Genomic DNA, 21888 nt, shown 5'->3' on the forward strand with positions numbered 1-21888 from the left:
CAGTATTGGCTTTCTGTAGTTCATTAAGACAGAGGGAGGGCTAAAGGAACCTTCCTCACAAATACGCCATCTCGGGTTTACAGATATAATGCTGACCAGATGTAGAAGAGGAAGTTTTGGAGGAAAACACACAAGAAAAAAAGTCATCCCTTAAAACACTGCAAAAAGCATGTACCCACCTTTTCAGTGTTTTGTAGGCATCTTCTCTTTTTCACTTCCTCCAGATACAGCTTTTCATATTTTTGCTTTAGAACAATGCTCTCCCTCAGGGTCCTTTCACTGTCCAACTCCTGTTCGAGGTCTCCAATTCTGCAGAGCAGTAGCTTTCTCTCTGAATTCATCGTTGTCATGGGCTCTGCTCTGTTCCACTCTGTCCTGGGAAGCTGCCTGCTCCTGAAGCAAGTAACACACTTTTACCCACCACAAAGAAAAAGGGAACTCTCCCACCCCTCAGCTGAACCTGCCCAGTGTCAAGGGCACCGATTTCCTCCCTGAGGCACCTGAGCCTCCTCACTCCCCTCAGCAACCCAGGCAGAACCCCGGAGCTACCACAGGCAAGAATTCTTCTCCCTCAGAAAGAATCCCTCCCTCTCAGCACTGTTATTCATCAAAGCTTCTAAAGAAGGAACACTGTCTCTGTAGGAGAGAGCAGAGAGAAAAGGGTTCCTCAAGGAAGGAGTCGTCCCCCCCCCCCCACCACTTTGGTGGCTTCTGTTCTCAGAACTGATGGGTGATGTTTCTCACCTCTGCATGCAGCTGCTGTTTGGGCTTCTCCAGTTGTTCCTGGTTCCTCCCCAGGATGGACATCTCTGCTCACTGAGCCTGAGTTTGGTTTTCTCCCTGCACGCCTGCCTCAGGCTTTGCCTCCAGCTTCCAAAAAAGTTCATCAAGCTCTAGACAGAGACAAAAAACAAACAGAAAAGAAAAGGAACTCAGCAGGATATAAGAGAAGTCAATCTATGAAAAATTGGTAAAGGGCTGGGCACCAGGACTGTATTTGACAATTTGACAAACATCTGCTGACTCAGTACCAAAATCAGAGTGAAACCAAGGGCTTCCTTTTAAAAAAAGAACAGCTGTCACATCATTTCTGATAGGATTCCTCAGGTTCCCAGCCCTTCTCAGTTCTCCTGCAGCAGGTCACACACCAAGAGGCACCAAACTGGTAGCATTTCACCCACAGGCCTACCTGGAAAAGCACTGGGACTATTCTGCTGGGAGATGCTCGTGTGCCCATGGGAAGTCGAACCCACCCACCTTCTGGTTTCAGCACAAACACCACGTCTCATGCTTTAGAGGAATTTTTACACACTGTCAGCACAGTCAAGCTTCATTATGGAACTGACAAACACACAATCTATTTTTTCTCTACACTGAGAAATTTTTAAATAGTGGTTCAGAACATGGCCTTTACTGAAGGAGGAAGATGTATTCTCCACTGTAGGCGAAAGCTGCAGTTTATTTTAAAAATGTGCAGGAAATATCAGCCTTTCTTTAGGCCCCCATGCTCAACTACAGCTCTGTCCTTCTCTTCCCCCCCTCCAGAAGCAGACTTTTTCTGTATCCATTGAACATCAGACTTGATATCCTGTCAGTCATTAAAAGGGGAGGAAACTGGCACGGTGGAAACTTGAAAGAGGCTCTAACAGAAGGAAGAAGCTTCACTTATTTGAGAGGACAGGAGACAACGGATATATGCTTGAGCATAGGAGGTTCCATATAAATACGAGGAGAATTTTTTTCCCTGTGAGGGTGACAGAGCACTGGCACAGGCTGCCCAGGGAGGCTGTGGAGTCTCCTTCCCTGGAGACATTCAAACCCCACCTGGATCTGTTCCTATGTGACCTCCTGCAGGTGACCCTGCTCTGGCAGGGGGTTGGACTCCATCATCTTTTGAGGTCCCATCCAACCCTAAACTTTCTCTGATTCTATTTAAATCTGCCTCAATGTAATGACCTTCCCTGTCATTCAAAATAACTCTTCCAAGAGCAACACAAAAACTTGACAAACTTTTGCACTAATCATGAGCCCCAGCAAAGGCAGGTGACTTTTCTTTCATGCTACTCAGCAGCAATAACCGCCTCAAAAGCACTTTTGGGAACTCTGCTTCTGGGTCCCCAGGACAAGGGAAAGGTGGGCTGAGACAGCCACTAGTGAGCAACAAGTTCAACAACATTTTCTGCATCACCTCACTGCACCGTGCCCAGGGAAGCAATGACACCATTTACAAAAGCAAAACCTGAACTTTCTCCAGCTCAAGTCATGCCTAAGATGGGGATTGAGGGTGGCCTTGGGCAAAGCCAGCTTCATACAGTTCTTCTGAGTGATGGTGGCATTCCATATGGTGGCCTGGACTGGGTCTCACTGCTCTCAGCCCTGACACTCACCCATGGACACCATGTCCTGGCAGGAATGCAGATCTGCCTGTCCCCAGGGGCTGCCCTGGGGATCTGCACCTTTGGCTCATCCCCATGGCTCTCTGCTACCAGAGCTCTGCTGCTCTTCTTGGGGAGGGCGTGTGGGACTGCTCCTGCCCCTGGAGCTCATGGACCCTGACAGCCTTGTGGGGACTCTTCCCATCTCCCTGCCTCTACACAACAGCAGCCCTTCAGGTGCCTTGCAGAGACTGCTTTGCACATCACCTTTTCATCTTGACCCATCAGGAGAACTGCTTTGCTATTGGGCACACAACAGGATCTACAGGCAGGACCTGCACCTCATGTTCTCCCCACGGCAGCTGCACTACACCTCCATCTGTCAGACAACTTCCACAGAGAGCCAAGGGACACAATTCCTGAGAATATTTCATCAGATTTCCCACCCAACAGGCCAGTATCTAACAATGGAAACAGATGCCCCCACTGAACCAAAGGCAAAGAGGTGATTTTGATTCACATCATCTTCTCCTTCTTGCTGTTCTCTAAGCCAAACCAGCCAAGAGCTGGCAGCTGCTCTGAATTTCTACTTACATTTTTTTCCTCTGCAGAAAAGAAGAAGAGGGAAATACTGCTCCTTGGAACCTGGCAGCTGTTTCTTGTTTCCCAGGCACTAGCTCATTTGCCCCCCATTCCTTCAGTATGTTTTTCTGCAAGGTTTTTAAGCTCCCACTACCCTCAAAACATGCAGCAGCTCCTCCAGACACTGAACTGGAAGCATGAAACATTTTACCCTGCCCAGAAACACAGGGGTCAGAAGATGACCAGAAGAAATCCAGGGAAAAATGGGCAACTGCATCCTTACTCGATGTGGTAAGCTGATAGCAAACCCCGCCAGCAGCTCTGCCTGATACAACCACTCCAAAATTTTGACACAGGGACCCAGCTAGCTTTTATCTGCTTCCTGGAGGATCCCTAAAGGATCACAAGAGAGTCTGAGCCTGAAGAGCAGGAATAAGAGAAACACCTGAATAGAGAAGTACTCAACAAAATGTGAACAAGGTGGTGCTGGGTATTGGCTGGTCCTCTGGAGGGTTTCCTGGGCTCACCTGTTTCAAGAATTCATTCTTTCTTTCTCCCTTCCAAGTGGAGAACCATGGTCTCCAGGCTGCAATCTTGGCTTCAGCCTCTTTTTCCTCACGCTGTGTAAGTCCTTTGATGGCAGAGATGGCACAACCTGCTTTTGCAGCTGTGAGAGCAACAGTGACAAAAGGAAAAACTTTTCAGATCAGCAGTGCTATTTATGCTGCTACCCAAAGGGACCAAGATTTGCCTAGCAGATCCAGCACCAAAGTGGAACAGAACCTGCTGATCCAGCTCAACTATCTAGAACACAAGTTTACTGGATGCTTTAGCAGCACTCTGTAAGAAAAAGAAAAGCAGAAAACACACGAGCCTCTCATGTACCTGCTGCTGGTGCTGCTCCTCTGCAGCTGCCCGTGATGCTCCTAAGCTGGTCATCAAGTCTTCCAGGTGGTCATGAATCTACAAAAGCAGGAAAAGAAGCAAGAAGACACACTCTGACTTTCCAGCCTGAAAGTTGTAGATTCCTCCTTACCGAAAATGAATACTACATCCACCTCTTCACCTCTTTATTCCTATTATACCCAACACCAATGATCAAAATGGCCATAGTTTGAGGTCACTGTAAAACTGGTTGCAGTCATCTCCTCTGCTCTTTTCTTCAAGGAGAGGGAGAACACCATGCGGGACACAAAGAAACTTCAGTGAAAACCATCAGGAGGAGCATCTGAAAACCATGCCCTGTGAACCAAAGGGGAAGGACCAGCACCCTGACTACCGTCCCTCTCCTCTCCTCTCCTCAGCAGCAGTACAGCAAAGTCACACTTGCACAAGCAGTCTTCACAAGAGCCCTCGTGCACCAGTTCAATACAAAAATTAACAAAGGCACACCGAGTGGCCAAAGGAAAAGCAGTTCTGCACAACAAAAGCTCTGGGGAGTCTGTTTTTGTTCCAGCCTGGGGATGCCAGTCAGGCCTCTGGCACAAGCTGCTTGCCATCAATATCCCCTGAGGAATTCCCAGGACAGCAAGTGTCTGAAGCGGCATCTGAGGCCAGGAGGGGCCTAAGGCAGACAACAGTCACACCACTGGATTTGGGACAAATCCTGCACTTTTAAAGCATTAAGGAGCGTTTCCTGAATTACCATGGAAAACTCTTAAAACCAGAAAGCTGGGGATGGGCCAGAATGCTGTCCCAGCACCCTGTATGCAGGAGAAAGCAGGAACTGAGCTCCCCTCAGCTCTCCAGGAAAACCTCATCTTAGCATTTCCCCACAGCAATCGGTAAGAAGCTCAGGAGCTCAAAACAAGGCAAGTTGAGGACCAGCTTACTGAGGCAGAGGCTTGCAGGGTTCCCTCAAGGGCTTCAATCATACGTCTTTGCTGCTGGACTCTGCCTTCCAGTCTGGCGTTTTCCATGGAAAGGCTTAAAAAGAAATACAGGCCTTATTAGAGAAATCCACCAGAGCAGCAATTCTTAAAGAGCAGCAGGGGAAAAAACAAACAAAAGCCTCTTCAAAACCATCTGTTAACTTGCTGTGATGCAACGAGGCTGTGCTGTGGTTTTCACACAACCCCAGACAGCGACAGACACCTTGGTTCTCTGTGTCAGTCTCTTACCACTGCACACGCTCTTCCAGCTCTTTTACTCTAGCCCTGGTCTCAGAAGATGATGACAGGAGGTCTTTAAGTTTTTGGGACTTCTCTCTTAGTTTTCTTTTCCTATCCTTGTAGTGATGAATCTGATGCTCATATTGAAGCTGCTGCTCTTCCAGTTCCCGACACTGTCAAAACACAGCAAGAATCCATATCAGCTGGGAGAACTCTTCTAGAGAAAAAACCACTGCTGCTGAAGAACTCAAGCATGACTGCCCATGTCTGCACACACCTGCTACCCAAAGAACTGTCATCAGTTGAAATACATTTAAACTTTCACTTCTACTAGCAACTGAACACAAACCCTTTTACTTTGCCATCCTCTAGACTGCTCTCTCCCATCCCTCTCCTGATCCCCTAAAGCATGGTTCCAAGCACCAACACTCACCCTCCAACTCTTTAAGGGACTCATGGCACCCACTGCTTTCCTCCTCCATTGAAAACTGAAATGAAACTTGATCCCTCTCCTAAACTGCCTTCAGTCACTTCATCCCCTCTCATAAGGAGATAAAGATGATTTCTGTTTCAGAATATATACATATGGAGAATAAGGTACAAAACCATTCTGAACATGATTTTATGGTGGTCTTGCCAGTGCTGGGTTAACACCTGGACTTGATGCCTAAAGGTCTTTTCCAACCAAAAAGATTCTGTCATCCTCTGTTACCAGAGGGGGGGGGGGGGGGGGGGGGGGCGGTGAGGGGAAGCACCGTGAGCATAAAGAAGCCCAAGTGCGGCAGTCCAGAATTTCTACTGCCCTTCAGAAATCAGACAAACTGCTGGGCCAAACCACATGCAATGAGCAACAGACACGTCAGTCTCTTTTGCAGAGCACCTTGCCACACACTAACCTCAGACCAAGTCAGGACACCGTGTCCTCATGCCACGGACATGGACATCAAGTTTATTAGTGTGATTCCTCCACACATCATCCCATCTCTGGGATGTGCTGGAGTTTGTTCTGGAATTCTGGGACAAATTCATGTACCTTGGATTTAGCCTCTCCCAGTTCCTTTTCCAAGCCCAGGCTGGCTTCCTCCAGGTTCCTGCAGCGCTTCGTAGCAACTTCCAGCGAAGCTTCTGCCACAGACAGCTTTTTAAGAGCTTCACCAAGCTCCTGCTGCAGCTTTCTGACATTGCCCTGATGAAATGGTTAGATGAGCACAAAAAAGGTTATAAGAACATGAACTATGCCTTTACTTTAACTTATATGATTATACACTTAGACCTGTCTTGGGACTCAATCCCAAAGGGAGGAAAATTTTGCCTGCCACCAGCAGTCAAAAGCTGAGCACCTCTAAATTATCACCAGCTGCTCATGAGGATTTCTGTTTTCTAATACCTACGAAAGGCTCAAGTATTAATCATCTTGCACACTACACCGGCATACCTGAATCAGGTATTTTTTTAACAAAACTCAAAGCAATCTCTTGTCACAGTTTGACTGCAGATATTACTCTGGTGACTAAAGGCAGGACTTTGTATTAGATGGTTCTTGGGTCTGTTTCTCCATTCTACAAGGGGAATTAAATGAATACTTGGATCTGAAAGCTCTTCTGACAAACACTTGAGGTTTATATTGAAACACATCTCTGTCTGTTTCCTTACCAAGTTCATTTCAGAGTAACAACTGCCTCCCTGCTGACACATTTGCCTTCACAAATCTGGACAGGCCCTCCATTCATCCAGCCACCCACCCAACTACCATCTCCCAAAGGAACCTGGTATTTTGGCACTAGGAATACAAAGTGATTCACAGGGGAAAACCATTGACAGCACTGCTGGAGTTCTTCTCCTTCTTCCCTCAAAGAACCCAAAAAATGAAGAATAAGGGGGTTATCTGACACATGGCAGGTATTCACCTAGCTCAAACGCTCCGGGGTTGAGAGGAAGAAAGAAATGGAATTTTAAAGCACTGTTCACATCACTAAGGCAGGCAAACAGCACACCAGTGTCTAATTACTCAACAGGACTAGCTCCTCTTTTCCAGAAAGTAAAGATTAACAAAATGGGCATGGCAACTTTTAAACCTTTACTCTGCCTGGGACTGGTAGAATTTGCAGAACAACAGTTTAAATGACATCCTAACAAGTCTTCTGACCAGCTAATTAGTTAACACAGACACAAAGAACAAATTTAAATATTGCTACACATCACAAAATACACAATAGAAAGCTTAGGTCAGTGGCTGAAATTGACCTCTTGAGCAACAGGAAGGTCGCTCAGAAGGGGGCTCAAAACACAAACAGAAATTAACACCAAAAAAGTTGCCTTCAACACTGCAAACAGTGTATACTTTACCTCTCTTTTTACTTTGTCAGCCTCATATTTAGAGATTTGTTCTCTTAAATCAGTGCAATCGGCCTTTAATGCCTTGTTCCTCTTTTCCAGCATGTACACTTGTTTCTCAGCAGCAGCACTGACTTGTTGGAAAACTTCATTAAACCATTCCTGGGCAACAGTCACTGCCCTTCCTTGGATGAGCTGCTGCTCCTGCAGGTTTTCCAGCAGCTGATGGAATAAATGCCTTTCCCTCTGGAGCTGGGCCAATGCCGCCTGCATGGACAGAGTCATAGCATAGAACCACAGAATCATTAAGCCTGGAAAAGACCTCTGGATCCTCCAGTCCAACTGGGAAACCAACACCACCATGCCCACTAAACCGTGTCCCGGAAGTGGAAATAATGTGCTCCGCTCTCCCCTGAGGTGTTACACAGCACTCCAGACCCCTCTGCCCAGCCCTGCCCCAGATGCCCAACACCAACAGGATGCCTGCCCCATTCCCCTCATGAATGCCCTCAGAAAAAATCCTTTTCAAACACTTCCTCGTAGTGAAATGAGGCAACCAGGTGCCACTAATTGCCAGGTAGTGGATCTTCTTACCCGACTCCTTGGGTTTTCTGCTAATGCTAGTTTGCGCCGGACTAGCTCCCTTTCTTCTGATTCATCTGAGCATGGGCCAGATCAAGGTCTCTGCCGCATTCTCTATCAGATGTAGCAAGATGAACCTCTTTTAGGGCACGGCGCTCCAAGGTCCAGCCAGGTGTTCCAGCAGAAACTCATGAATAATGCTCTGAGCCTATTGCCCTCAGGGCTGACTAGCCTGGATCAGTGCTACTGCTCCAAGAAGCGGCTAGCCTCCTCCTCCCAGCTTTCCTCAGCAGTGAGCTTTATTGGCCCCCTAATCCTGCTCATGCGCAGTAGGGGCCTGCCCTAATCAGGCACAGGTGGGCTTAACACAAGCTTATGCCCACTACCTCGCAATTAGTGGCACCTGGTTGCCTCACTTCACTACACTTCCTGACATGGCCAAACACACACATGTTTTGCAGAGGCAGGGAAAGCTTCAAAGGTCACCAAAGTTCAAGGTTTCTTGCATGAGCTTTCTCTCACAAAGAGGAAGACCAGGCATGTTTAATCACACAGATCAGCCTGTTACTGAAAAATCTCCCTCTTCCCTTCAATATGCATTTTGCATTGGGAAAAAAAAAAAAAGCATTTGACTGCATTGTTTGTCTGCACAGCACAGCAGGAACAACACTGGGCAAAACTGAAGGAAACCAGCTGGAAACAAAGCAGCAGTACAGCAAATATCCTGCATCTGGCAAGGATTTTTCCTCATCCTAAGAGGACTGTACCAACTTCAGACAGCAGCACAACCTTCCTCTGCACGACTCTGCCATCACCATTAGTCACTTTCTGGTTACTTTTCTTTACCTTACTGTATAGTGCAATTTACTCTCTAATGCCACTTACCAGTCCAGACTCTTAATTAAAAATATTTGGCTTCACATACCTGCACCCCAGAGTTGTCAGTGGCTTCCTTTAGGCTTCTTTTTTTTGCTGGTGATGACACATGGGAAGTAGATCCTGAGTGCTCACCTACAATGAAAACAACAGATTTTTACAACCAGCATGACCTAATGCTACCTATTTACTCCGAGAGTGCATCTTGATTAATGGTGAGAACAATCTTTACAGAAAACATCACATCCCCTCACATTTGAGAGCTGCTAGAGACAAAATGATCAGAATAGAGTTTTTAATGTGCTAAATATGTGTTAAATATTTTCTTTGGTGGCATTTAACTTTCTTCTGTAAAAAAGAAAGCTTATGAATATCAGTATGGCCACAAATAATTCACTCCAGTGTCTTCAAGGTGCAGGATCTCTCTCTCTACTGTGGTCCATGCAGTAACGAGCAAGATGCTTTCAACAACGCAAAGGGTGCCTCCTCCTCCTGCTCTGAGGCCTGAGCTGAGGAACAAAAGTGCTCCCCTCTGACCCAGCTGGCAATGCTTTCCAGCGCACACACACACGGGTGGCACTGCAGACACCTCCTACATTTCAAAACCAGAGCAGCTGAGGCACTGGAACAGAAGGGCTCTCCCTCAGCTCCACTCAAAGCTTTCCCTGGCTTCAGCCAAAAGCAAGCACAGCTTTTCAATCCAACAGCACCCGCCAGGAAAGAGAATGCTACTGGCACACCCAAGACACTCCAGTCCTCCTCCTCCTCTCCATCTGCACGTTTTGGTCAGATTGCTTCAAGGAGAACACAGCAACAGAAGCAAGAAGAGCACTTGCTGCATAGAGCACCATCTGCAATCCAACACCATCTAGTCAGGTTCCAGAAAAAGAAAAAAAAAGGCACAAAAGCTGCTTTGCTACTCTGCCAGTGGCCACCAGGATTTACAGGCCAGGATAAAATTTGCAACCTCAGAAGTCAACCACTGTTTTAGTTCATTTACTCTAGGTGGATCTATATTCACAGAGGAAGTATCTGGATCTAGATCATTTCTCTCACCACTGATTTCTCTGCAGCTTGTGCTGGGCTCATCAGGGCTGCCATTTAATAAGTACTTCTCTGTACATCCAGCAATGGCAGTGTTTAGCTCTACAGCAAGCTCTTTCTTCTCTTCTTTTCCATGTTGTTCAGCTGTTTTTTCCTGAAAGAGATGAAACAAAAAAGCTGGTAAGAGCAGAAACAAGCATCTGCTTTGCTACCCACTGACAGCTTGAAGAACATTTTTTGTGGAAGAGAAAAGGGAAACTTTGCTTTCTTTTACAAGGCCTTCTGTGTTTCCAGGGAAATAAATCTTCAGCAGAATTCTGAGGTCCTGAGTCTCGGCCCTGCTTCTGCACAGCCCCTGAGAAGCACTTCCCCACTTCAGCCCAGCTTCATTTCAGTTACTGCAAGCTTTCGGGTGCTCCTGGATCTCCCTCCTACCCTCCCTGTCCTTCGCACAAAGTACCTCAGAATTCCAGGGAGAAGCCCAGAGAAAATCCTCAGCTTTCTCCACTTCTTCCATGGGTGGCAGGGAACCTACACACCAGGGAGGAAAGGAGACACTCAGTGGTTTTATATCACCCTGCTACTCCACTGTTTTATGTTGGAGGCTTTTCTTTAGTAACTTTTGATTCTAGAACCGTGGCTATCATCTAAAAGCACAAGGAATAAAAAAAAAAAAATCTATGTGAACAAAAGGAGTTATTTATTTAATTGCAATTGGCAAATTTCCAGACTAACACACTTCAGAGGAGTCACCTGGCAATGTCTGGAAAAGGAGGTAGGGAAGGGATGGGCAGGGCAGAGGAAGGGCTTGGCCAGGGACAAAGGCTTAGCAGGGGATTCATAGCTTAATCTTAAGGATATGGCTTATTTGGTTCTGAAATTACAAAGTGCCGTGTCTTCACAAGTTAATTTTCTTGCCTACTAGAGAAGAAAAAAATACAAAACTCTACTTAGCAAGCCTACTTTTACAGATCAGTCTATCATGCAATCTTTCCCAGATAGCTTACTGGTTTTCCTGCCCTGCTGGAAAGCCTTCATGCGCCGTGTCACCTTTGGCTCCTGCTGCTTCTGTAAAGAAAGATGTATTTCTGCAAAACTTTTTTTTCAATAGAAACAAACTCAAAGAACTGTTTACATCCCTAGACTTGATGCCTAAATGAGCCTCTGCAAGTACACTAACCAAAATACCCCTCAATTTTAGTATCATGCCAGAAAAATGCATCGCTTCCATTTACATCAAGGCAAGAAAATTAAATCATGTTAAAACTAAACATGCTGGCATCTCCAACTGCCACACTCCTGCTCCTCACCCCTCCAGAACCCCACTGCAACACAACAGATGCTCCCGACATCACTGCACAAATTGCTCATTCTTCAGCACACCAGTAAGAACAGCAGGCACCAGAGCTTGGAGCTGACAAAGAGAACACTGCCTGAGCATTCCAAAAAAGAGGGGAAATGTGCAGTGTGAGATGACACACAAGCACAGAATGCCATCTCATAGAAAAGAACCTGTTTGAGTAACTCAGCCATTGAGTGCTGGTGGGGGAACCTGATGGGGAGGGAAGGAGCAGCAGCAGATGGAGGATTTCAGGAGGTCCTCACAAAGAAATGCCCTGTTCCTCTATCTGTTTGGACTGAAACACCAAATTTACAGAAAACAAGAATCACCTCACAGGAGAAGAACAGAACAGATTATAAAAGTAACTGAGAAACTTTTAGGGTCTGCAAACCTGACCCAAATGAGCACCAAGAAATGAAGCAATGTGGTTTTTATGTCGTTACCTATTCCTCCTTTGTGCCAAACCGTAACTCTGCTGCATGCTCTGCCACACCCACGGTCTGTTAGGAAAAACTGAGAGCAGAAGAAAGGCTGGCAGGCCAGAGACTGCTTCTATCACAGAATGGTACAGGTTGGAAGAGACCTCCAAGACCATCCAGTCCAACCTTTGACCAACACCATCATCTAACTACTAAACCATGTCCTTAAGGACCAGCTCCAAATGCCTTTTCAATGCCTCCAGGGATGGTGCCTCCACCACTGTCCTGGGCCATTCCAATGCCTGACAGCCCTCTCAGTGAAAAAATGTTTCTGAACACCCATCCTAAACGTCCCCTGGTGCAGCTTCCATCCATTTCCTCTGCTCCCATCCCAGTTCACTAAGGAGAAGAGGCTGTTTCCCTCCTTACTCCAACCTCCCTTGAGGTACTTGAAGAGAGCTCTAAGGTTCTAAGGAGGAAGCAGTGCTGGCTGGAACTGCAGTTGCTTTCAATCCCAGTTACTTGCCTTCAAATAACTCCTTTTCACAGGACAATTTCCCTGGAAATGCACCATACCTTGGGAGTAAAATCCAGTTGTTCTGCAGAAGCACTCCAACCATCACCAATCCCCTTTTTCTCAGATCTGCTTAAAAAGCAAAGCAAAGTGATGACACCTGTGCCTCCCAGATCACCCCTCAAGGAAGTGGTAGGTATTTGTAAAGTCTCACCTTTTCAAGCCTCCTTTGGAAAAGTCTTCCACTCCTGCTCAAACACGAAACGACATGGTGAAATTAGATTTGGCATGCTAAAAATTCAACAGTACATATGAACAAGGTACTCCTTGCACACATGAGTACACAGCAGAGGGAAAAGTTTTACTAGTTCATGTAGTATGATGTGTAATATTATGCTAGAGACAATACTAGCTGCTGCTCTAGCCAGTTACAAACTATTCTGAAAAGGGAAAGAAAATCAAACAGCATAACCCAACCAAAAGCTTAACCTCACACTCAGCCTGTTACTGCAGCACAGCAAAGAGACTCTCATGATGCAGGACACGTGCTTCATGGTGCCAGCCAGAGACTGCAGTAATAATGCCAAGAAATGTCCCCTGGACACTATCTGCTGTCCATTTGCCACACAGTTCTGATAAAACACCCTTAAGAACCCAGAGAGAATAAAACCTCCACTGTAGGGTCTGAGAGGTAAAGCACAAGACTAAATTCCATTGCATAAAAATATTAATTTCCTAAGATTCTTTTAGGGTTATGTGGCCTCGTAAGGACAGACTGGATTTTAAAACCTCAGAGAAGGAGGTAGGTGTTTGATCCCAGGACAATTTAATGTCACCTGCACGAGCTGCTTCTGCCTTCTTTGGAGCTGCACTTTCTGACAGCTGCTCACTAAGACTAAAGAAAGAGAGAGAGAGAGGAAACAGAGTTGTTAAAAACAACCACTTCCTGGCAGGTAACATTTAGCAGAAGAGTTAACAGCCATTTTTTATTCATCCTACACAGTTCACATGAATTCAGGGACTCCTAAGTACTTCTGAAGGGCAAGACACAGAACTTTCTGCAGGGCTGGTACACACTTCAGTGTTCCCTGCAGTCACCTTCATCCTATAGATGCACATTCCAAGTTATTAACTCCTGCTTGGTACACTCTTTCAGCCTAGCTTTTCACAAAGCGCACCTAACCACATCAGAGAAGGAACAACAAAATTATTCAACAGCCACACTTATAAGCACACCTAACCACATCAGAGAAGGAACAACAAAATTATTCAACAGCCACACTTATAACTGACCACTTCATTGAACCAAAAAGTTAAATGTTTACCTGGGATACCCATAAATACAAGCATAATCATCAGCTGCCCGCCCATCAGCATCTTTATGGGAAATGTCAGCACCGTAATGCAGGAGAACTTGGATCAATTTCATCTTCCCGACAGAAGCAGCCATCATGAGTGGGGTTCTGAAAGATCCAGATGTGCTATGAAGTTATCATTTTACACAGACAGTCAATATTTTCATTCCTGCGTGCTCTCAGCTTGCTCTCCCATTACTTGACAATGAACAAAAGAAAAAGCAGGTTCCATTAAAAGCAACAAGAACATGGGAGAGGGAGTCAACACAACTGCATGGTCACACCAAGCTGCCACACGCACAACACTTCAGTGCACATGGAGGCTGCTGTGCCTCTCAGCAATCCCACCGAAAGAATACTCAAGGGACCCATGTGGATAAACCCCTTACCTTTGTTGCTGGTCTCGAGCATGCACATCAGCTCCCATTCTCAGGAGAAACTCAGCTGTCTCTACCTGACCTTTGGAGACAGCAAGACTGAGTGGGGTAAAGCCCTCCTGAAAGGACAGACAAATACACCAAGTTAATCATCGAAGTCAAAAATAGTCTTCAACAGAAATATTGCTGCCACTTTCTGAAACAACTTCCTTTAGAAATAGAAACATGTACCTTATTCTTGGCATCAAGATTGGCATTATGATCAAGTAGCAGCTCCACAACTTTAGGACTGCAAGACAGGACTGCCAGGTGGAGGGCGGTGTTGCCAACAACGTCTCTGAGGTTTGGGTCTGCACCACACTTCAGCAGAAAACCAGCACAGGCTTGGTGCTGGAACTGCACTGCCTGAGAACACACGAAAAAAGGGAAGACTTCCAAAACTCACATTTCACTCCATCACAGCTCGCCCAGCTTCTGACCACTGGCAAAGAAGAGCACCTGCAAAGATGACCTGACAGGTGCCTGTTCCACTCCAAATCCAACAGGCGTGTTTCCGCACAGCTCTGCGCACAAGAGTCCTGCCAGACACCTCTCCTTTCATGCACACTCAATAAGCCCCTCTTCCAAGAGCAGAACTTCTCTCACTCACCATCATCAGGGGTGTTGTCCCAAAATTATCAACAGCATCCAACTGGCAGCGGTGCCTTACTAGAAACGTGACGACCTCTGTGTGGCCGTTTGCAGACGCCAGATGGAGAGGTGTCCTGAGAATTAAACATGGGAGCTTAACACTGACAGACAAGGAAAGAACCAAAGCTGTGGCACCACCCAGCCCGGGGGACCCTGCTGCTCCTGCTGCTGCTGCAACCCCGCACACATCACCCACAGGGCAGGAGAGACCTGGGGAGGCCTCAGCAGCTGCAAGAGAACCCTGCAGGGAGAGAAGGGCCAAGCGGCAGCCCAGCAGCACGCACCTCCAGGAGCACTGGCGCCCACCCAGCAGCTCCCGGCACTGGAAAGCTCTCAAGTTCCCCCTCCCAGCTGACAGGGCACATCTTGCTTTGCAAGCAATCAGCTCCAAGGGGATCCCACACAAACCCTGCAGGGGGGATGCTCCCGCACGCCACCCGAGGTGTCCCAGCAGCGGCCACAGCCCCTCACCGATTCTTCCTGTCGCGGCGGTCGATGCCCCGAATCTTGATCCACCAGCGCCAGCGCCTCAGCCAGGCCAGGTGGCCGCGGGCAGCCGCACCGTGCAGACTGCCCAGACCTTGCTGCTGAGGCTTAGGGGCGCCGGTGCCGGCAGCAGCAGCAGCGCGGGGCTGCCCAGGAGCGCTGCCAGAGCAGGGAAGCTTCTGCTTCTTGTTGAAAAGCCCCATCCCAGGAGCTCTGCGAGCTGCGGCACGGGCACAGCCCTGCGGGAGCAGTGGGAGGCAGCCGGCCGAGCCGGGGGGGTATAAAAGGGAGAGTCAGGAGAAGGGAAGGGCAAAGGCAGGGACAGGGGATGTAGGAGAAAGGCAGGGATGAGGCGGGAGCAAGGAGCAAACCAACGGCGAGGAGCACGAGCAGCCAGAGAGGCAGAGACCAGCACAGCTCAGCACAGGAGCCACAACCGTAGAGTCACCACCAACGGCACTCGCCAGGGGCAACGGTGGGCGGGGCCGAACCACCCCGTGGGGGGGGGGAGGGGGTAGAAGGGGCCGAACCAATTCACGGGGGGGGGGAAAACGAAGGAAAGAAAAAGGCATCTGAGAGAAGCTGAGAAACTCTCCCCCATCGGAATGAGTCATACAAAGAATTGTTAAGTTCTTCCCCTGAGGAAGAGGCTTCTTCATAACCAACTAAAATGAGCAGCTAGAGAGGGTAAAAAATAACCCTTCTTGTGTGGATGGTGCCCAGCTGGCTGTACTTAGGATTCTCAGAGCTAGGCAGTGACCCCCTATTGGTGTGTGGTGGCTTTTTGTATCAAATACTGTGCTGAATGCTGTGAGCTCTCTGTCACCAGCTTATCCCATCTTTGCAGTCTGCACAACCACTTCTGGTCTCTCACCACATATTTAAATGGCAAACTAGCTTCCTCTGACTCCACAGAGCTCACTGCAAAAGTTCCACTGCCATTGTACAAGTACACGGTGTTTCCCTAGACCAGCCTAACCCACAACTAGAGGGAAATGGACATCTAGAATTCTCCTGGCCTACTGGCAGGACAACTATCTTTTCCCTAACTCTTGGGAAAATGTTAACACAAATGTTAACTGTCACCATGCTCCGTGTGCCACACCCAGCTACACAGAAAATCTTCTTAAAAGTTCCCTGCTGCAAACACATCCTCTGCAGGCCCCGGCACCAGCCTGACCTTCCACAGGCAGCCCAGCTTTTGAGCAGCCAGCCTGAAATGAGCCACTAATGGCTGTAATTAGCCCCATTGCTGGGCATCAGCCAGGGGAGAATTTAAAAGCAGCAACTTGCCTCAGGCTCTGAGTCTCACTGTTACAACTTTGTTATCTCCTGTTTCTGCTCTCAGAACATCAGATGTGATTGTTTTGAATTAACAAAAAAACGTGCAAGGAACACTTGCATTCCTCACAATAACTGATCCCACAGCAGGGAATAAAAGCTGCATCAGTCAGTAGGGCTTTGCAAAGAGCACACAAGAACTCATCAGGTATGGGACCATCAGAGGAGGAGGGCTCTTTGGATAAAGAGAAAGGCTTTTTCTTCTTTCCTCTGGCATATGCTTCCCTGGAGGCAGGGTGGGGAAGGAAAAACACAAAAGTTAAACACGGCTACATGGAAAAAGTTAAAGACAGGCACACGGAAAAATTTTCCAAGCTTTGGATTTTATCAAAGGAAGCAAGAGATGGAATTCTGCTCACCTCATGTAAGCCTTCTTAAATACATTTATATTAAACTACTTTTTTTTGGTTGCTTTGGCACTCCAATGCTTCCCCATGATTTCTCTTGTTCCCTTTTTGGTCAGTTCAGTTAGTTCCATACTTATGCATTAAGAGTTGGTATTGCATATTTCCCCATTCTTGTCAGCAGAGCTTCCTTTGTATGGGGATCTTTCACCTCCAGCATGAAACTCCTTGGAATTCCTGTGCTCTTTCTAACTCTGGGATCAGGCTCGACAGTTTAGGCTCAACACTCCTCATTTAACTGTTGCAGACCCACTGAAATGTCCATAACTTACAGCCAACTAAATTACTCTGCCAACACTGGGTTTCTAACGTAAAATTAACAAAATGTCTCAGAAATGGTGAACAGCTTCTGAAGGGCTTCCTTGTGTCTTGAAGCTGAATAATACTGCAGGATTACACTGAGGCTGATCAGGTACTCCCCTCCTGTCTTCCCAGCCTGGGATCAACCCTCTATAGAATAGTATCCAAATAGAAACATTTTGTAAACTTAAACCAATGACTTCAAATTATTAAAAATCAAAGTTTTGTTCACATCTCTTTTTATCCAGCTACAGATCATAACATAAGATTTAAAATAACAAAGCAAAGACTCTTGGGGTTTTTTTAAGTATTTGACAAGAAATTCCATATACCTCAATAAGCTGGGCCAGAGAAACAAGTGCAGAGGAGTCACTGATCTCTTCACAAAAAAATAATGAAAGGGTTTTTACATACCTGTTTTCAAGAAATAAAACCCCATCTGAATTAGAGTAAATACTATGAATGCGGTTTGGATAAATGCACTGTGGGAATTACCAGGGTCCCTGGGCCAGCTACACTCACGCTCACAGAGAGAGACATTCATGTGCAGCAAGGAATTCAAACTGATCAGTGACAGCATCACTGATGTCAGATTCAGACTGAGTGGTTTCAGACCTACAGACAAGAAGTTTTCAAGTTGAAACATGACACACCACTCCATGACCAGCAGAGGCTGTATTCTTCACACAACACAGACACACACTTGATGAATTTCTACATTCAGATCTCCTAACAGCTTCTCAAGTGCTCAGACCCCACAACTCTGGGTTAATGTAATGCCTCACCCCATTCTAGTGAAGAAAATTCAGTTATACCTAAAATCAGGATGACAAAAAAAAAAACATCCCACCCCTTAGTGATTTTTTTATACTGGAAGGACTATTTTGAAATGCAGAGTTACACATCATATGATTCCACCCCAGGTGGTGGAATCAACATCTAGAGCATTACCAGTCAGGTATTTCCTTGTGTTCCTTATCTGTATTTTAGCAGCAGCAGGACAGAGTTTGCAAAGCTGTAGAAAAATGCTGCCCCTTTTCCCAGTGTCAGTTCCAAGTGGTGGTATCCTGAAGAAAGGCTGAACCTTTGGGAAATGGAAGCAGCATCCAAACCTGAAGTCACCCAGATCCAAACATGTCCTGCAGGCAGAAGGGAAGAAAAATGACAGAGCTTTTACCCACAAAGGCACTGGGCTCCAATCTTGTGCTGAATGTGTCCACTGGGCTGTTGGCATTTTCATGTGCAGACAAACTATTCAACTGAACTGCTTCATCAGACAAAGCCCAAAGATCAAATGCAGAACTGCAGAATACCAACTTGGGGAGAAACAATTCTTTAACCGATAGCAATCTATTGAAGACATTTATGTACTCAGAGGGGCCCAAACAATTTCACCTCAGTTATGCAGCTTCAGGAAGAAATGTCCAGGCATTTACAGACACAAAAAGGAATTGTTTAGCTGTACAGAGGTGTCCTCAAAATGTTTGGGATATGTTGGTTTGAGTCGAAAGTAAGAAACAGTACCAAGTATAACAGTAACAGATAACAGTAACAGTGGGTTTTGGTAACATTTTCAAAAATTAGGAAAAAAAAAAATTAGGAAAAAAAAACCTGTGCAAATGATGGCATTACACAGTTTTGCTATGCTGAATCAAATACATTGCATTTACAACAAAGACTGTGTTTTATTGGAAAATACTTTAAGTTAATGTTTGGGAAATTAATACAAGGGTACATTGTTTGGATGTAAACGCAGGCTGCAATAGAAAGTGTAAGACTGTGATTTTACATACAGCTTTTGATGTTCCACTCACTGGCTCCCTTTGCCTTCCTCATGTTCCACTCACTGGCTCTGACTGGCTTCCAGAAGAACAAAAAAGGTGATCAGAACTCCAAATAAAGCACTTGTGTCCAACCTTAAGTAGTGAAAGCAGAGTATAAACTAGTTTTCTGATGCACAGAGTAAAACATGTTGAAGACAAAATTCAGTCCCTAACCCCACCTTTTCTTCTTCAAGATGCTGCTGTCCCTGCTGCCCCCCAGCCTGTCACTGCCCAGTGTCCCATCACCCCCAGGCCTTCACTACCCACTGCCAACCCCCAGCAGCCCCCTGGCTCTGCCATGGCTCCCTCAGCAGCCCTGGGCCCATCACTGCCCAATGTCCTTTCACTCTCCCAGACCCTCACCACCCCATGTCCCCCCTGTCACTCCCAGCCTGCCACCTCCCCGTGTCCCCTCCTGTCAGCAACCAGCCATGGCAGAACAGCCTGGGGGAGATGCAGTGGGCTTGGTGGTCACAGGGCCAGTGAAGGGAGGGGATGGCTCAGGGTGTCTGAGTGTCTCTTAGTGCAAGAGGATATAGAAAGAAACATTCTTGGGAACAAGTCCCCAGTGATCACCTGGTTTTTCCTTTTTCCCTTCCAGGTGATGATGGGCAAGCCCCAGGCCCATGCAGCCATTCTCTGCGCACAAGTCCCCTGGGGCTGGGTATCTGACACACGTTTAATAAAAGAACACAGCCCCAGAGATTTGATTTGTTCATCTTCAGCTGGGGGAAGGTGTGTGTGTGTGTGTGTGTGTGTGTGAGAGAGAGGAAGAGCTGCTCTCCCATTTCATTTTTGCACCTTAGCAAAAACATTGCATGATTTACACTCAAGAAATCAAAGGTAAGCGACGCAGATGGCTCCAACCACAAATTTCCACTGACTCCCTAGAAATATGCAAGACCACACTATCAGTCACACTGCCCTCCCTGCTGTAGAGGTGTCAGACCAGAAATGATGGTTTCAAGACAGAAAACACAACACAATCCAGCACAACAACAACAAAAAAACAACCTGAAGAAACCAGGTAAACAAACCAAGAGTCCCTAATCAAACCCTAAAAATGAAAACAAGCTTTCATCTTTGAAAAGAAAGCCCAGGGTGCTGGGGCCTGGCCCAGCTGCTCATCACTGCTCTTCTGGGGCTCTGCCCAGCTCCCTGCCCCCAGCTCTTCATCCCTCCCTCTCTCTCGTTTGCCCGTCATAAGTTTGGGCTTTCACTGGCTGTCTCCCTCTCAACGTTTCCCAGTTCCTCCCTGCCTCTTCTCAGAGCTATTGCTGTTTCTCTCTCTCTTTGTCTCCACATCTTTCTCTCCCTCTCCTCTCCTGGCCTTATTGTCCCTCTCTCTCCTGCAGCCTCTCCCCTTTCCTGCCCCTCCCCTCACCCTTTCCCCTCTCTCCTGCTCCCTCTCCCACCCCTCTGTCACTCCCCTCTCCTGGGGCCTTTTCTGTCTCTCTCAGGCCCCTGGCCCGCCCCTGGCCCACTCTCTGTCCATCCCCCCTCTCTCCTCCTTCCCGCCCTTCTCCTCTCTCTCCTTCCCTCCCTCTTTGCCCCCTTCCCCTCCATCTCTTTCCCGCTCCTCACCACTCTTTTTCCTGCCTTCTCTCCCTGCCCAGATCCCCTTCCTCCTGCTCCCCCTCCCAGCTGGGCGGGGGCCGGGGCAGCCCCGGGGTCGGGCGGGCTCAGGCAGCAGGAGAGGAGGAGAGCCCCGGGGCATGCTGGGAGCTGTAGTCCCGGGGCATGCTGGGAGCTGTAGTCCCGGGGCATGCAGGGGGCTGCCCGGCGGCCATCTTGGTTCCCGGGCCATGCTGGCAGCTGGCATTTCCCCACTCTCCCCATCCCGCAGCCGGGGAAAAACTCCGGGAGGGCGGCATGGATGAGCCAGCAGCTCGTAAAAGCCCTCAAAATGAAGGAGGAAGCATGCAGAGGGGGGATGCAAGGGCAGGTACCCTAGGAGGAGTAGACAGGTGGTTGGAGCAGCTGGGGAGCAGGGCAGGAGAGCCACATCCATCCCAGGTAGAACTTAATCTTGCCAGGGGTGGAAAGAGGAATAAGAAAAGCTTTGAGAGGTACCTAGGTGGGCTGAGAGAGTTGGGGCTGTTCAGCCTGGAGAAGAGAAGGCTCTGGGGGGGCCTTAGAGATCCTTCCAGTCCATGAAGGGGCTACAGGAAAGCTGGGGAGGGGCTTTTCACCAGAGAGAGTAGTGACAGGACAAGGGGTAATGGTTTTAAACTGAAAGGGGATAGATTTAGGTTAGATATTAGGAAAACCTTCTTCCTCATGAGAGTGGCAGGATACTGGAATAGGTTGCCTAGAGAAGTTGTTGATGCCCTTCCGAGGAAGTGTTCAAGGCCAGGTTGGACGAGGCTTTGTGACACCTGGTCTAGTGAGAGATGTCCCTGCCCATGCAGGGGCTTGGGTCTTGATGATCTTTAAGGTCCCTTCCAACCCAAGCCATTGTATGATTCTCTGCCTCCTTAGGAGCTGTGTCCTGACTTCTCTGCAGTACTTGAAAAAGCTTGGGTTTTGTTATGGGCAGCTCAGCAGACACCAGTGAGACTCAGTGCCTGAGGCAAGTTGCCTTTAAATTCTCTCCTGGCTGATGCCCAGCAATGGGGCTAATTACAGCCATTAGTGGCTCATTTCAGGCTGGCTGCTCAAAAGCTGGGCTGCCTGTGGAAGGTCAGGCTGGTGCTGGGGCCTGCAGAGGATGTGTTTGCAGCAGGGAACTTTGAGACGATTTATCTGTCTAGCTTGGTGTGACACATGTGGCATGGTGACAGTTAACATTTGTGTTGACATTTTCCCCAGAGTGAGGGAAAAGATAGGTGTCCTGCCAGTAATTCCTGGTAGGCCAGGAGAATTCTAGATGTCCATTTCCCTCTAGTTATGGGTTAGACTTGTCTAGGGAAACACCCTGCACTTGTGCAATG

At 47.5% G+C, this 21888-nt stretch overlaps 1 protein-coding gene and 1 long non-coding RNA gene across 3 annotated transcripts; both read right to left on the reverse strand.

Moving 5' to 3' along the window:
• Nucleotides 1-3358: 3358 nt before the first annotated feature.
• On the reverse strand, nt 3359-12304 carry LOC139802221 (ankyrin repeat domain-containing protein 26-like). Its single transcript, XM_071757158.1, has 12 exons — nt 12242-12304; nt 10912-10972; nt 10365-10435; nt 9917-10058; nt 8910-8995; nt 7415-7669; nt 6102-6254; nt 5078-5241; nt 4790-4883; nt 3779-3920; nt 3485-3624; nt 3359-3376 (listed from the first exon to the last, which is right to left on the reverse strand). Exons 2-12 carry the CDS (start codon nt 10940-10942, stop codon nt 3359-3361), a joined length of 1296 nt encoding a protein of 431 aa, XP_071613259.1. The 5' UTR covers nt 10943-10972; nt 12242-12304.
• Nucleotides 12305-17060: 4756 nt separating this feature from the next.
• LOC139801896 (uncharacterized) lies at nt 17061-20659 on the reverse strand. Of its 2 annotated transcripts, none has more exons than XR_011728391.1 (4): nt 20540-20659; nt 18084-18271; nt 17661-17747; nt 17061-17282 (listed from the first exon to the last, which is right to left on the reverse strand). It is a non-coding gene; the product is annotated as an uncharacterized lncRNA (long non-coding RNA). The 2 variants fall into 2 exon arrangements; XR_011728390.1 differs by lacking the exon at nt 20540-20659 and adding an exon at nt 18926-18996.
• Between the last annotated feature and the right edge of the window lie 1229 nt (nt 20660-21888).

Source organism: Heliangelus exortis, chromosome 13, assembly GCF_036169615.1.
Source record: "Heliangelus exortis chromosome 13, bHelExo1.hap1, whole genome shotgun sequence".
In the NCBI taxonomy this organism is placed as follows: domain Eukaryota; kingdom Metazoa; phylum Chordata; class Aves; order Apodiformes; family Trochilidae; genus Heliangelus; species Heliangelus exortis.

Bases quoted from the DNA above. Each gene is read 5' to 3' on its own strand.
- LOC139802221 (XM_071757158.1), bottom strand. From the start codon at position 10,942: ATGAAGGCTTTCCAGCAGGGCAGGAAAACCA. The intron at 5,242-6,101 runs GTACATGAATTT...GTGTTTTGACAG, and splicing joins TGGGAGAGGCTAAATCCAAG to TGTCGGGAACTGGAAGAGCA. The intron at 3,921-4,789 runs GTAAGCTGGTCC...CTGCTTTTGTAG, and splicing joins CCCTGCAAGCCTCTGCCTCA to ATTCATGACCACCTGGAAGA.